This window comes from Jaculus jaculus, chromosome 8 (assembly GCF_020740685.1).
Source record: "Jaculus jaculus isolate mJacJac1 chromosome 8, mJacJac1.mat.Y.cur, whole genome shotgun sequence".
In the NCBI taxonomy this organism is placed as follows: domain Eukaryota; kingdom Metazoa; phylum Chordata; class Mammalia; order Rodentia; family Dipodidae; genus Jaculus; species Jaculus jaculus.
This window is the reverse complement of record NC_059109.1, coordinates 34,989,034-35,002,221: the sequence shown is the minus strand read 5'-3', so window position 1 is coordinate 35,002,221 and position 13,188 is coordinate 34,989,034. Positions and strand designations below refer to the sequence as shown.

General features: G+C 38.3%; 1 protein-coding gene across 1 annotated transcript in view; it reads left to right on the top strand.

The window, feature by feature from the left end:
- Positions 1–13,188, top strand: part of Lrrc1 (leucine rich repeat containing 1) — a 158,707-nt gene that overhangs the window by 130,492 nt on the left and 15,027 nt on the right. Inside the window, exons 9-10 of the mRNA XM_004668186.2 lie at positions 2,472–2,590; positions 5,548–5,631. Coding sequence (XP_004668243.2) covers positions 2,472–2,590; positions 5,548–5,631 — 203 coding nt within the window. The remainder of the gene's footprint in view (positions 1–2,471; positions 2,591–5,547; positions 5,632–13,188) is intronic.

The window sequence follows — 13,188 nt, the reverse complement described above, 5'->3', positions numbered from 1 at the left end:
CCTCTCTCTCTCTCTCTCTCTCTCTCTCTCTCTCTGTAAAATAAATTTAAAAATAAGATATTAAAAGACAGAATATGGGTATGTTTTAGATAGTGCTACTTGGAAATTTGATATGTATTTTGACTCCATAAAAATGTTCACTGAAGGCTGGGCTTGGTGGCGCATGCCTTTAATCCCAGCACTTGGGAGGCAGAGGTAGAGGTAGGAGGATCGCCTTGAATTCGAGGCCACCCTGAAAGTACATAGTGAATTCCAGGTTAGCTTGTGCTAGAGTGAAACCCTACCTCAAAAAAACAAACAAAAAAAAAAAAGTTTGCTGAGAATCACATGCATTGTATGATGGTGTTGGAATAGGAAGAAGTAGGGGGCATGAGCTGTCCTCCTTTATAAGGATTGTTTATGAGGGGGAGAATATATGAGTTATTGTTCATTTCTGTGAACATATGCCCAAGTGGAGCAATTTAAAGAAGAAGGTATTTTTGGCTTACATTCCCAGAGGATAAGTCCATGCTGATGGGGAAGGTGTGGAGAGCCCCTTACCACACCAGCAGGCAGAAAGCAGAGGATCAATGGAAATGGGGCCAGGCCATACTTTAAGATCTGCCCAGGGACCCCTTCTTCTAGTAAGGCTCCATCTTCCTAAAGGTGTCACAACCTTTCCAAACAGCACCACTGGATATGGACCAATTACTAAAACAGATGAGCCTGTTTGGGAGAAGGGAATATTTTACATTCAAACTTCAGCAGAGATTTATTGTACCTTAGTGCAAATGGGCAAAATGAACAGATTGTGACTGTCACTTGACTTTAAGGAAACACTTATAAAACAAAGATAATTGTTACAAGTTACTTTGGGCTTCTTAGTGAAGACATTGAGTATCCTATCGCTAGAAGTATTTAAGGAAAGACTTAAGCTTCTTGCTAGGAATATGGTTAGTAACACTCCTGTTTTAAACTGCATTGTACCCACCAAGGACTATAAGGTTTTTGATGATGCTAAACAAGTAGCTAAAGAATTGATTAGTTCTCCTACCTTTCCCTGTAGAGGTACCCAAATCCTGATGGCTCCCACATTTCCTTCATTGCCATGTCTCTATAGAGACTCCCACTGTCTGCAGGTAATGAAAACACCTACTATGTAGGCTCAGTCCCCTGACTTCAGCTGAAAGCAAGCATCTGAATGATTTTAGGTTTTCCTCCTCCTGGACACCGTCTGTGCTTTGACCTATTGTTTTTCATGGCTGGTACGCTGGTGGGTAACTAGATTTACTTGAAGGAAACACTTATAAAACAAAAATAATTATGAGAAACTGGGTGTGGTGGTACACGCCTTTAATCCTAGCACTCGGGAGGCAGAGGTAGGAGGATCGCCGACAGTTCGAGGCCACCCTGAGAATACATAGTGAATTCCAGGTCAGCCTGAGCTAGAGTGAGACCCTACCTTAGAAAACCAAAATAATAATAATAATAATAATAATTATGAGAAATTGTTTTTGGCTTCAAATTGCTTTCAGAGGTGTTGGGTTGCAAATTACTTTCAGATCTTCCTTCTCAGAGTGAAGTAAACTGAGTCCCCCTTTGGCCTTTTTAGAGCTCAGAGCTTCTGCTTTGTTCTGCATGCATAGCAATATTTCTCCGAGGCTCTTCACTGAGTCATTTTCATTCATAGGTGATTGAATAAACTATTTTATTTAGTAAGGATGGCTTGGGATAAGATGACATTCCTTCTGTACACAAAACACCTGCTCCTCTTAAAAGTGAATCAAATGTAGTGCTTTTATCCAAAAGGCAGCATAGTGCTGAGAAGAAGGGATGGAGGAGTGTCCAGCACTGCAACATCTTACACCCTCCAAGGCTCAGGGTCCATTGTGGAAGAGGTGGCAGAAAGAATGTAAGAGCCAAAGAAAGGGTACCACTAATTACATACTACTGTCCAGACAGAAATTAGTCTCAATATCTAAGAACTCACCATGCCTAGCAATACCTATTCAAGACCCTCATAATAGGAGGAAAAGATGATGACATCAAATTAAAAGAGAGACTAATGGAGAGAGGGAGGGGATATGATGGAGAGTAGAGTTATGAAGGAGAAAGCAGGGGAGGAGAGGGGAAGGGAGAGGAGGGAAATTACCATGGTTTTTTGTCTGTAAGTATAGAAGTTCTCAATAATATATAGCTGGAAAGTGAATCAAGAGCCAGCTGGTGGTTCTTCATTAAATTTTATGGATTTGGCATGGCATTTTTAGGGAGTACCTTCTAAATGATTTATTTCTAATTACTGAATTTAATGTTCTGGACAAATTACTCTTTCAGTATTTAGTGGTCTACATGATAGTGATGTGGTTTCCATTTGAAAAGCTGACTGAAGAAAAATGAGTAATTATTTAAAACAAAAGAGAAGTAGATAAGAATTTTTAAGTGGTGATTAGGAAAACAATCCTAACTAATGAGTTTAAATAACACTTTTGTAGGAAAACTGAAGAAACTGTCTATCTTGAAGGTGGATCAGAACCGACTTGCACAGTTGCCTGAAGCTATTGGGGATTGTGAAAGTCTCACAGAGTTAGTTCTTACTGAAAACGGTCTATTGGTGAGTGTTGTTAGTACATTATAATGAAAACTTATAATAGTAGATTCTATATACTTGCAATTTGAGTGAGTTAAATGGAAGTAACCTTGTGTTACATCTTAAAGCAACATGTAACATAGACTGTATAAGCAAAATCATGTCATCTAGACTCTGCTGTCTGACTGTATGTCCTTATTGTGGGGCTTACAATATAAGGACTGAACTAGCATCTCAGAGGTCCCAGTGAAAACCTACTGCTACTTGACTTGTTCATTGCTCTACCAAGGCTGCCACTGGGAAGGCTAGTCAAGGTTTACTCTGGTTTCTTGGGCTCCTTGAGAGGATCTGAAAAAAGGAAAAGATATGATGGTTTGCCAGGAAAGCCATAGGGGGATCGTTGCCAGGGCTGCTCTGTATTGGAAACCAGAGCATGGTGTTTGATGAGCTTTAATCAAGGCTAATGCTAACTGCATCCTGGAAATGAGGAATAGATGTGGCCACACATGCCCCACACTTGGGCCAGGCTTCCTCACCCAACCTAAGGCAAAAGTGTTATGTGCCACCCCTGCTGAGGGTGTGTCAGTGCCTAAGCTTCTCCTCTCCTCTCTCCACTTCACCTGTTTTTCTGTCACCTCTACTTTAGTTATCTTATAGCCTCTGAATTTTTTTTCTTTTTTCTTGAGTTTGCTTTTTTGGAAAAGAATTTCCTTTCTAAAGAAAGGTACTCTACTTTCTCTTTTCATCATCTTCCTTTTGTCACTATTCATTATAATTTATATTTCCCTCTCTCTTCCCTTTTATCCTATGCTGTTAAGTAAGCCAAACACTGCACTTTAGGTGAAAAGAGCAGAGACAGACAGCTGGAGAAAAAAATGAGAATTTAGATTTGGTGGGGGAGCCCAGCAGTATCTTTCCTCAGGTTACTCAAATAGCCATCTTCTGGCAGGTCTGCTAGAAGTTTCCATATCTTCCTGTCCTAGTTTGTGCTGATAGACTTACAAATAGTAAGCATAGAAATTAGAACTGTAGTCTTCACCCTCGAATTGCACTGGAGTGTCAAAACCCCCTGTGTGAGCCCATCTTCTCCCAAAGGACTAATGCCCACGCTGCACCTGCTCCTCTTTCTTCAGCCACATGTTGTCCTTTCTGTTCCCCTGGCTACCAACTCCTAAGATATCTCTCCCAATTATGCCCTCTGGGACTAGAGAAATAACCACAGGATGTGTTGGGGGATCCGCTTTGAATTGGACATTTGCCAAAACTCCATTGATCACCTGACCTCCATAACTCCTACTTTAACTGGAAGACCACAGTGCTATTTGGGGGGTCTCCTTGCATCAATGGGTCAATTCAGAGTCAGTGTCCAGTTAATCCCAAAAGGTCAGATTATTTCTTTTTTCCCCATTGTACAGTTACCCTAATAAAAGGGCATAGGTCCCTATGTGGAAAGATAGGAGTAAGCTTAATAGTAAACATTTTAGAGTTGTATAAGGGTTTTTCCTCAAGAAAACCCACCCCCATCCCTTCATTCAATGATTTCTAAATTTGTGAACTGGCTCAAATGTGGAAATTGGGTAAGTGTTCTAATTGAGGGGCACAGCCCTAAATTTAGTCAAGACTAACCTCTAGAACATTAGTATCCAGAAGTGGGCAAACTGCTTCTAGAAACAATGCTGAGAAGTAGGAGAGATAACTCCTGATATGCTCAGCCCAAGAGTGGGCTAGCTGCCTCTAGCAGCAGCCTGAGGGAAAGAAACTGAAGAAAAGCTTAGCATAAGCTATTAGTAAACCCACTGCTTCTGTGGTCAGTGCCATTCTGAGGTTACCGCTACTGAGGCTTCCTTTCCTCTGCACACAGGTACTCATTGGCAACGTACTGAACAGCCAAAACCCAGTAATATGTGAACAAGTAGTACATTGCATGAGCAAAGAATAAGGAACGTTTGACTTTGGATAATCCTTAAGAAAAATTTGAAGGGATTTAGGGTTGTGACCTATTGAGTGTGCTGATCTAGAACACACTCTGATCACAAGTGCAATCACATTAAGCCCACCTGTTGTCTTCAACAGATCTATGGGCTCTTATTTACTGACCTCGTGTTCCATGCTATGGTGCTATAAGTTTCATACACTTCTTAGGCATGTATGCTTACTCTGAGTCGAGAGTCCAGCCAGACCCCTGAAGAAGTTGGCCAAAGATCACAGCTTAAGATCAGTCAGCATCTCTAAACATTGCTTGTCAATGTTGGCCGTCTGTGCCATTCATACCCAAGGTACACTGAGACAGGGTAAACCTTGTCACATTGTTTCAATAGTTGCAAGATTAACTTTAGGGCAAGTTACAGGTTAGGATTTAGCATCTCACAGCAATATGAGAATAGTTATTTGTAAGGTTCATAGGAAATATTTCCACAGCTCTTTCTCATAATTTATTCCTGTGTTTTATTTGCATTATTCATTCCTACAGTTTGTTCTTATAGTTCATCCCACAGTTAAGGGGCTGTGCTGCTCTGTTGCTAGGATTCAAAGTAGCCTTTTGTTCCTTTACTGGGGAGTTCTTCTGCTTATACAGGTCACACAAGAACTTAGTAGGCCTCTTCTCTGTTTCACTTCTGCAAACACCAAGATTAATCAAGGAGGCCTGATTCTTTCCCTGAGTATTTGGGTATCAAAGCCACCAGCCTGGTACAGTTCTTCTTGAATATGTGGGTAGAGTAAGAATAAATCTTGTGGGTGTGGCTTCTCACTGTTTTGTGTACATACATGTTTATTTCCTGACTGGTATGTTCCCGTTCTAGGTCTCTGTTTTTTCACTTCATTAATATAGAATATTTCATTATATTTTTCCAAGTGGACCATTATAAATTTCTATTATTTAGTAAAAAATATTGCTTCTTTTGCTTTAAGTCCTTGTAAATAATTGCTTTTATGTGAACCATGTCAAAAATATATTAGTAACAGAAATATTATTTTAACAGACTTTACCTAAGAGCATTGGAAAGCTTAAGAAGTTGAGCAACTTGAACGCAGACAGGAATAAATTAGTGTCTTTACCAAAAGAGGTATGTACTGTTAGAGAAATAATCTAGTAACAATTACAGTAATGATACCTAAGAGATCAGAATGTCAAAGTTGTTATAAAGGTGTATGAGTACAGAGCTGGTTAGAGGAACTGCATTGAAGAATAACTATTAGTAACATTAAGAAGAGTTAAGAAAGATGAATCAATATTTTAAATATGAAATTGACATTTTGACTTGATGTGCATAAAATGACAACACTGCTGACAGAAAATGGATTTGGTGTTTAACTGTTATATTTAGCAAGAAATGAAATTATCCCATAAGCCGTTGTAATTATAAAAGCAGATTTTCATGCAACCCCATTTATGGGCAGGGATGTGCAGTGGGCCAAGTTAAGGACTCAAATGAATAGAATGACATCTTCATAAAGGAATAAATACTTATAGAGAGAGGTCGGTGAGGAGCTACAGGGAAAACTGTTTGTTTGTTTGTTTGTTTTCTTGGTAGTGATCCAAGCCAGTGAAGAGACTAGTACCCTCCATGAAGAGTAGTTGCATGTTCTTAGGAGGCATGTAAATTTTGTCAGAGGAGGTAGGCATACTGACTGAGGAGGAAACCCACAGTAGATGGAATGAGGTGTTTTAGTACCTTTTAAAAAGGTTTACTTTTTACTCGGAGATAGGAGAGCTGTACTGAAAAGGCTACTACTCACTTGCGTTTTATTATAGCACAGGGCAAGATTTTGGCTAATTTGTGTCCTCCCCCCCCCAAAAAAGAAATTGGCTCTTGGTACAATTTCCCTCTTACTAAGATTACACATGAAAATTCTCTGTGTGTCATGATCTGTTTTGACCCTTTCTGATATCTCTGTCTTGAAGTAATTTCAAGGTTGGCTCTAACCAGCCTCACTTGAGGGCCACTTACTTTCCTAGTGCCTTGGCACAGTGTGTGAGCTTGGCTTGGCTTCCTCTTATTTTGGTTTTGTGTCCAGAGTGCTCAGTCATCTCTTGGTAGGATGACCAACATTCTTAAATGGATCATAAATATGGCACATTTATAGCCCAGCATACCCCAAATATGAGCAATGACATCTAAATATAACTGTCTATAGCACAAATACTCAAGTCTATATCTCAGCCAAACTAGGACACAACTAAAATTCTGCTAACAAAACATGTTTGTTCTAATCTGTAAGCAATATAACAAAACACAGCTGCTACTCTGAACACTGATTTTATTTTGCTGAGTAGTTCTTGTAGACAAGTAATAGATTAGACACAGAACCACAAGAGATTTGTTATTTTTTTTTCCCCCTTTAGTGCTAAGAACAGTACTGTATGTTTTCAAGTAGGTTAACTCACTGGGTGCTCACAATAGCTTTTGAAGTCATGATGTTTTTCTCATCTTATAGATGAGAAAACTGAGGTCAGTGAGTCTTTTGCTCATAACTCACATAGCCAGGATGGAACCAGACTTCAAAAGTGACTGGCCTTGGGCTGGAGAGATGGCTTAGCGGTATTATGCACTTGCCTGTGAAGCCTAAGGATCCCAATTCAAGGCTCAATTCCCCAGGACCCACATTAGCCAGATGTGCAAGGGGGCACACACATCTGGAGTTCGTTTGCAGTGGCTGGAGGCCCTAGCATGCCCATTCTCTCTCTCTCTTTACCTCTTTCTCCCTCTGTCGCTCTCAAATAAACAGTGATTGGCCAGTAAAAAAAGAGGGCAAGTCAAGTAATTCAGCTTTAATCTGCCCATTTTAGCTGTTACCGTGATATTGGGCCACATTTTGGTTCAGTAAGGAAAGGCCAAATTACCTCTATTCTGTGCATTTTAGAAAAATAATACAGCATGGGAGTGTTTCAAAGCAAATGCTAAAGAGAACATTTTTGAGTTTAATTTCAGTATCTAGGAAGTTCTATTCTCACAATTTCCCTGGTCCTCCCATGGATTTTGTCCCCAAATACATTCTAGACAAGAAATTTAGAAGTTTATTGTTATGAAATTATTACCATCATTCTGGCAATGACTATTTTTTTAAATTAAATTATTGAGACTTGCCTAGTGTTTCTGGTTTGAGGGTTATACCTGCTACCTGCTATGCCTGCGTATTTTTTTAAAAATATTTTTAGCGTTAAAGCATTTGAGATAGCACATTTTATCCATGTTCTGAGAAATTGTGATTGGTTTTCTAACATCCAGAGTCTTATAGGAAAATGAAACTTGTACCATTTTTTTTTCAGCCTCTTGAAAAGAGAGAAAGTATTTTGATTTTCAGCAACAGGATCTTTTCTAGAATATCTTTACCCCTACTCTTACTCATATTCCAGGATAGGAAACTCACTGAGCACATCTGGTCAATTCTGCAATGGGTCACGGTTTGAAATACCCAGCAGAAATGTTTTAAATGCTTGTCTCAATATCTAAGCCACTGTTACAGTTATTTTTTTGTTGCTGGCACAAACATCTGACCAGAAGCAGCTTATGGGAGGGTTCATTTCAGACGTACTGATTCCAAGCGAAGCTTCATCATGGCAAGAAGAAGCTTACTCATTCTAGCATGCATCTCCATCAGAGAGAGAAAAAACAATACCCAACAAGTTTGCATAGCTAGAGCTCAGAGTGGCTCTCTACTCACCGTAGGGGTGGAGTCAAGATCCGCCTCCAGTGACATACCTCTTCCAGCAGGCTGCTGTAGACTTAAGTAGGAAGCTTAATCTAAAATACCTGAGTCTACAGGGGACATACATTCAAACCACCACAATCACCAAGTTTGTCCCACCAGTTGTCACAACATAGTGGTCTGGGGAGCACTATCTTGTTGCAAGTCTCTGTGTAGCAAGTGTAGCATTCCTGTGACTGTGTGTTTGTGCACATGCTAGTTTTGTCTCTATGTCTGGTACTACTTGACAAATCCTGTACTTTCCTCATTTGTTACCTTTTCTTGGACAGTTAGTTATATAAATGTCATATCTAAGCTGAGATGAAAAGCAATTCAACTTCTCTGTGTCCAAAATTCGTAGTTGTATTAATTATCATTGGCTTAGTGTGCTAATAAAGTTTCTTGTATGTTTTAGCTTTTCCTTCTCTTATTTTGTTTTGATAATACTGTATATCTTGTTGGATTTTTGTCATAGTTCCTTATTCTATAGCCAAATGTCTTTCATTTATATTCCACATGACTGAACAAAGATGTTTGTATCTTGTGGGTCACAATAATATATCCCATTTGTGTTTTGTGCCGTTATTTGTAGTAAACACATAAAAATCAATGAATGTCTTTTGTTTTCTTAATTGTTAGCTGCTTGGAATTTTAGAAAAGTCAGGTAAATTTTCCATCTTGTAAGTATTGTTCAGACCACATTTGCATTTTTAACTCCCATTTTGCTTCTTAAATGCATGAAGATTCAGTTGACAGTCTGCTATGTCTGTTCTTCATTGTAAGGTATTGGGCTTCTATTTTAAATTTTTTTTAAGTGCATGGCCTGAACCTTATGTGTTTTTCACATTTGTCCAAATTATGCTTTCACAAAAGAATGCTTTTCTTTGAATTACATTTCAAGTTACTCAGAAATTCTGAAATGCATCACTTGTTAACTCACCTATCACTGAATAATGGTTTGTTGGCACGGCTCTAGTTCCAGTGAGAAGGCTAGATTTGCTTCATTGTGACATATGGCATGCTTCTGAGTTTCTAATCCACTTACTTATGCTTTTATTTTTCATCCTGTTCCTTGAGTATATATGCTGGGAGGGAAAGTCCTTTAGAACTCCTATTTCTGATGGAAGACAGGGTTAAGGAGAAGATAATCTGTAGTATTATGTTTCATGCCTAGGTAGAGAGTCAGGGTGAGTATATGTGTATGTTTCTCTCTCTCTCTCTCTCTCTCTGTGTGTGTGTGTGTGTGTGTGTGTGTGTGTGTGTGTGTATGTGAGAGAGAGAGAGAGAGAGAGAGAGAGAGAGAGAGAGCAAGAAGGAGAGGGAGAGATAATGGGTCTGATGAATAAGAACAGTAACTTCAGAATATTCCCTAGCCAAGTGTTACCTGTAAATAACCTCCTGACTAAGAAGTTGAGCATATACCTCAGTTTAGAGTCAAGGGATGTATTTTTTGTTTTATTTGTGTCTATATTGCATCAAAATGAAAGATACCCCAACTATGTCATAGTAATTTGGTCAAATGGTGTAAGAAAGAATTTAGAGATCAATCATGAGAGCTTTTTTTTTGTTTGTTTTTTAGTTCAGGCTACTTGAAAATATTAATTCCCTATAAATATTATTATGGTGTTAACAAACATCTGTAAGGATAGAGTGTTCATTTGTAGATTGCTTTCTGCCTTTGTATTACACATTAAAATTGTTTTAATGTAAGATTCTATTGTAAACGAAATTATTAATAATAGATGTATTATAGAACCTAAATATATTAAAAATAAAATACAGTTGACTGTAGAGTTTGGAGACAGAGAAGGCATTCCTGAATTTGAAAGAGGAAATAAAGTCAAGCATGGTGGCGCATGCCTTTAATCCCAACACTTGGGAGGCAGAGGTAGGAGGATTGCTGTGAGTTTGTGGCTGCCCTGGGACTACATATTGAATTCCAGGTTAGTCTGAGCTAGATCAAGACCCTAACTTGAAGGAAAAAAAAAAAAAAAAGAGGGAAAGAGGAAATAAATCATCAAAGAAAGAATTGATGGATCTACTTGGAAGTTAGATTTCTCATCTATAAGAAGGTAGAAACTTGAGAGCAGGAAGATTTTTCTATCCTAAATGGCTCTATTAGCAATTGTTTTTTTATTCACTGAGGAAAGGATGTATCAACCACAATGTAGACAAGTGATTCACAAAAGAAAAACAGCAATATATTAAAGAATTTTTAACTGTCATATTTTTCAGATTTATATTTAAATGCTTAAGTGCTGACAAATATGGGGAAAAGTATATCTTATTATGTAAATATAAGTTATTAGGACCTGTTTTGGAAGGAATATAGCAATACTGATAAAAACTTTAAAAACATATGTATACCATATGCAATTCTACTTCTGGGAATGTTTCCTAAGAAAATATCTCTAGATATACATTAAGAATGGTATGCAAGTATATTTCTCACATTCTGTATAGGAGGAACTAACACTTTCCAGGGACCATATCCAGTACATCCAGAAATACCTCACATGGGCTCAGACTCTGCTGAATGTATATATGTAGAAAGACAGCTATCGCGGATGAGGTTTTGTGACAAATGATTTATGCTTATTCTTACCCAGGTTTCACAACAGTTCTCTGTAGTGTAAGTAAAATTATCAACAGCCAACAGATCCTTAAATTAGACTGGAAGAGATTAAGTAATTTTCCCAAGACCATACATCAAAGACATAGCAAAATTAACTAGCAACATCCAACATGGGCATCATGTTCACTAGACTGTTAAGTATGTGTAGAGGAAAGCAGTTATCAAATGTAATGGCATGGGAACATGTTCTTGATGGTGAAGATCTTGGTGTTAGTCCTAATTTCATGTAACCATAAATATATTATAGTAATGTGGAAGATAGTGCTTTTATGCTAGTTCTGACTGACCTAGTATGGTAGAATTTCTGTAATTTTCTTTCAGTGTGCTTTCTTTTGTATGCATGGTTTTTATTTTCCAGCCAGAATAAGTTACTTGGTGCAGTTTACATGAAAAGCAGTGTCCATAGCTTCTAAAGGATTTTTTGGTGTCAGTAGCTTAATAAGTTAAGAAATCTCAAAGTCATAATTTCCAGAATATTTATAAGGTCAGTAGGGAACATTTTAACAATACAACACAGATAATGAAAGGATCATAAAATTACCTGTATTATTTTTGTCCAGCTTGAATTTCAGATTATTTTGAAGTTTTTTTTTTATTAATTAGTTTTATATTCAGCAAATACAGTCAGTTTGGTACCATTATTAGTCTCATCCATGACCTACCCCCTCCCCTTTCCCCTCCTTGTTGAGGTATATGGGTCATGCATTGTGGAGTTAGCCCACAGTTACTGGTAGGATAAATGTCTCTGCATATCATGTCCCAACATATGGCTCTGACATTCTTTCCGCCCCCTCTTCCGAAAAATTTCCCTGAGCCATGTTGGGTTCACTTTTGGTCTGCTTCAGTGATGAGGTGTTGGGGGCCTCTCTCTGGGTCTCTGGATATCTGATTTGGTAGGAGTTGATTTTTCTCTGTGTTGATCTCCTTCACCCTTGTGCTGGTACCTGGTTCACCAGTAAAATAGCACCCTTGCTTGTTTCACCAACTTTTCTTAGTTTCAGCCAGGGCCCTTTTGAGGTATGATTGGGTGGCTCTCTCCTTAGGATCTACATCTATCTGAAAAAGAGAAGCAGATTCTCCAACGTAGAGTAAGTTAGCACCAGGACAAATGAGATAACCCTTACTTTTTTTTTTTTTTTTTAAGAGAATTTAGTAGGTGTAGGCCCTCTTGTAGCCCACAGTTGATGGTAGCTTGAAGTTTCATTTTTGTCAGTGAAATGTATGTTCCATTTTATTGCAAGTACTGGAAGGATGATACTGAGAGAAAATGAAAATTCTTTCCCATGTTGGGCAGGTATTTGTAAAACAGAATATAAGAAAACAAAGCTGACTGGCAAAGGTTTTTATTGAGTCATGAAGTCTGTTTCCCCAGGTTAATGTAAACTACAGATAGCCAATATTGAGTAAAGTTCACTCAGTAAAGGGTTGGTGGTCTTCTACAGGTCATGCCTGCCTAAGGGTGTGGGGGGGGTGCTAGATCACTGCCAAACAGTGGACAGCACCATTTTGATTTAACACAGACATAAAACAGCTAAACTAATCTTCTCAGCTTTATTTTATAATTCTTAGGGAATCCAACTTTAAGCCCTTTGTATTCTGGGAAGGTGCTATTAGTGGTTTAAGGGAAGTATAAAAATACCAGTTTCTTACATAACTGGTAATAAGATATTCAGTGACTCTGCTTCCCAGAATATCTAAGTATATAGACATTTTATCCTGATGATTACCAAAGAGCCTTTCAATTCTTCTGTGTAACCAAAAGAAAAAACAACACATAGATGAGATATGTGGGCAATATAAAAATAAGCTCTTGTCAGTCCTTTAGTAATGGCCATGTAAACTGTCACTGTTTTAAAAACTACGAGCAGTGAAGAGAAGCCCGCACTCGCACACTTCCAGGAGTACAGTGCATACCCGGGTGGTGACTGGATGTGTCATTTGGATTTCTTGAAAATACAATAGCTGCCACATTTATTTGGCAGCCACATTAAGCTAAGTTGTATGATTGGCACTAAATTATATATGTGGTTTCATTTTTACTTTTGGTTAAAGTAACCATGTTCAAACTCACAAAACATGACTAAACTAACTGCTGACTTGTATCCATGTGATCTCAAAGCTTCTGCTGCTTCTACTGCACTGCATTCCCCCCTCACATCTATAATGATTTCTTATTCATTATTGTTACAATTTCCGGTTTGGCTGTTTAATAAGTTTTTCTAAACACCAACTTTGTACATAACTTGCTGGCTGCCATGCTATTTGTCTGAGACTGTTTGCCTAGGACAACCTGTGCTTT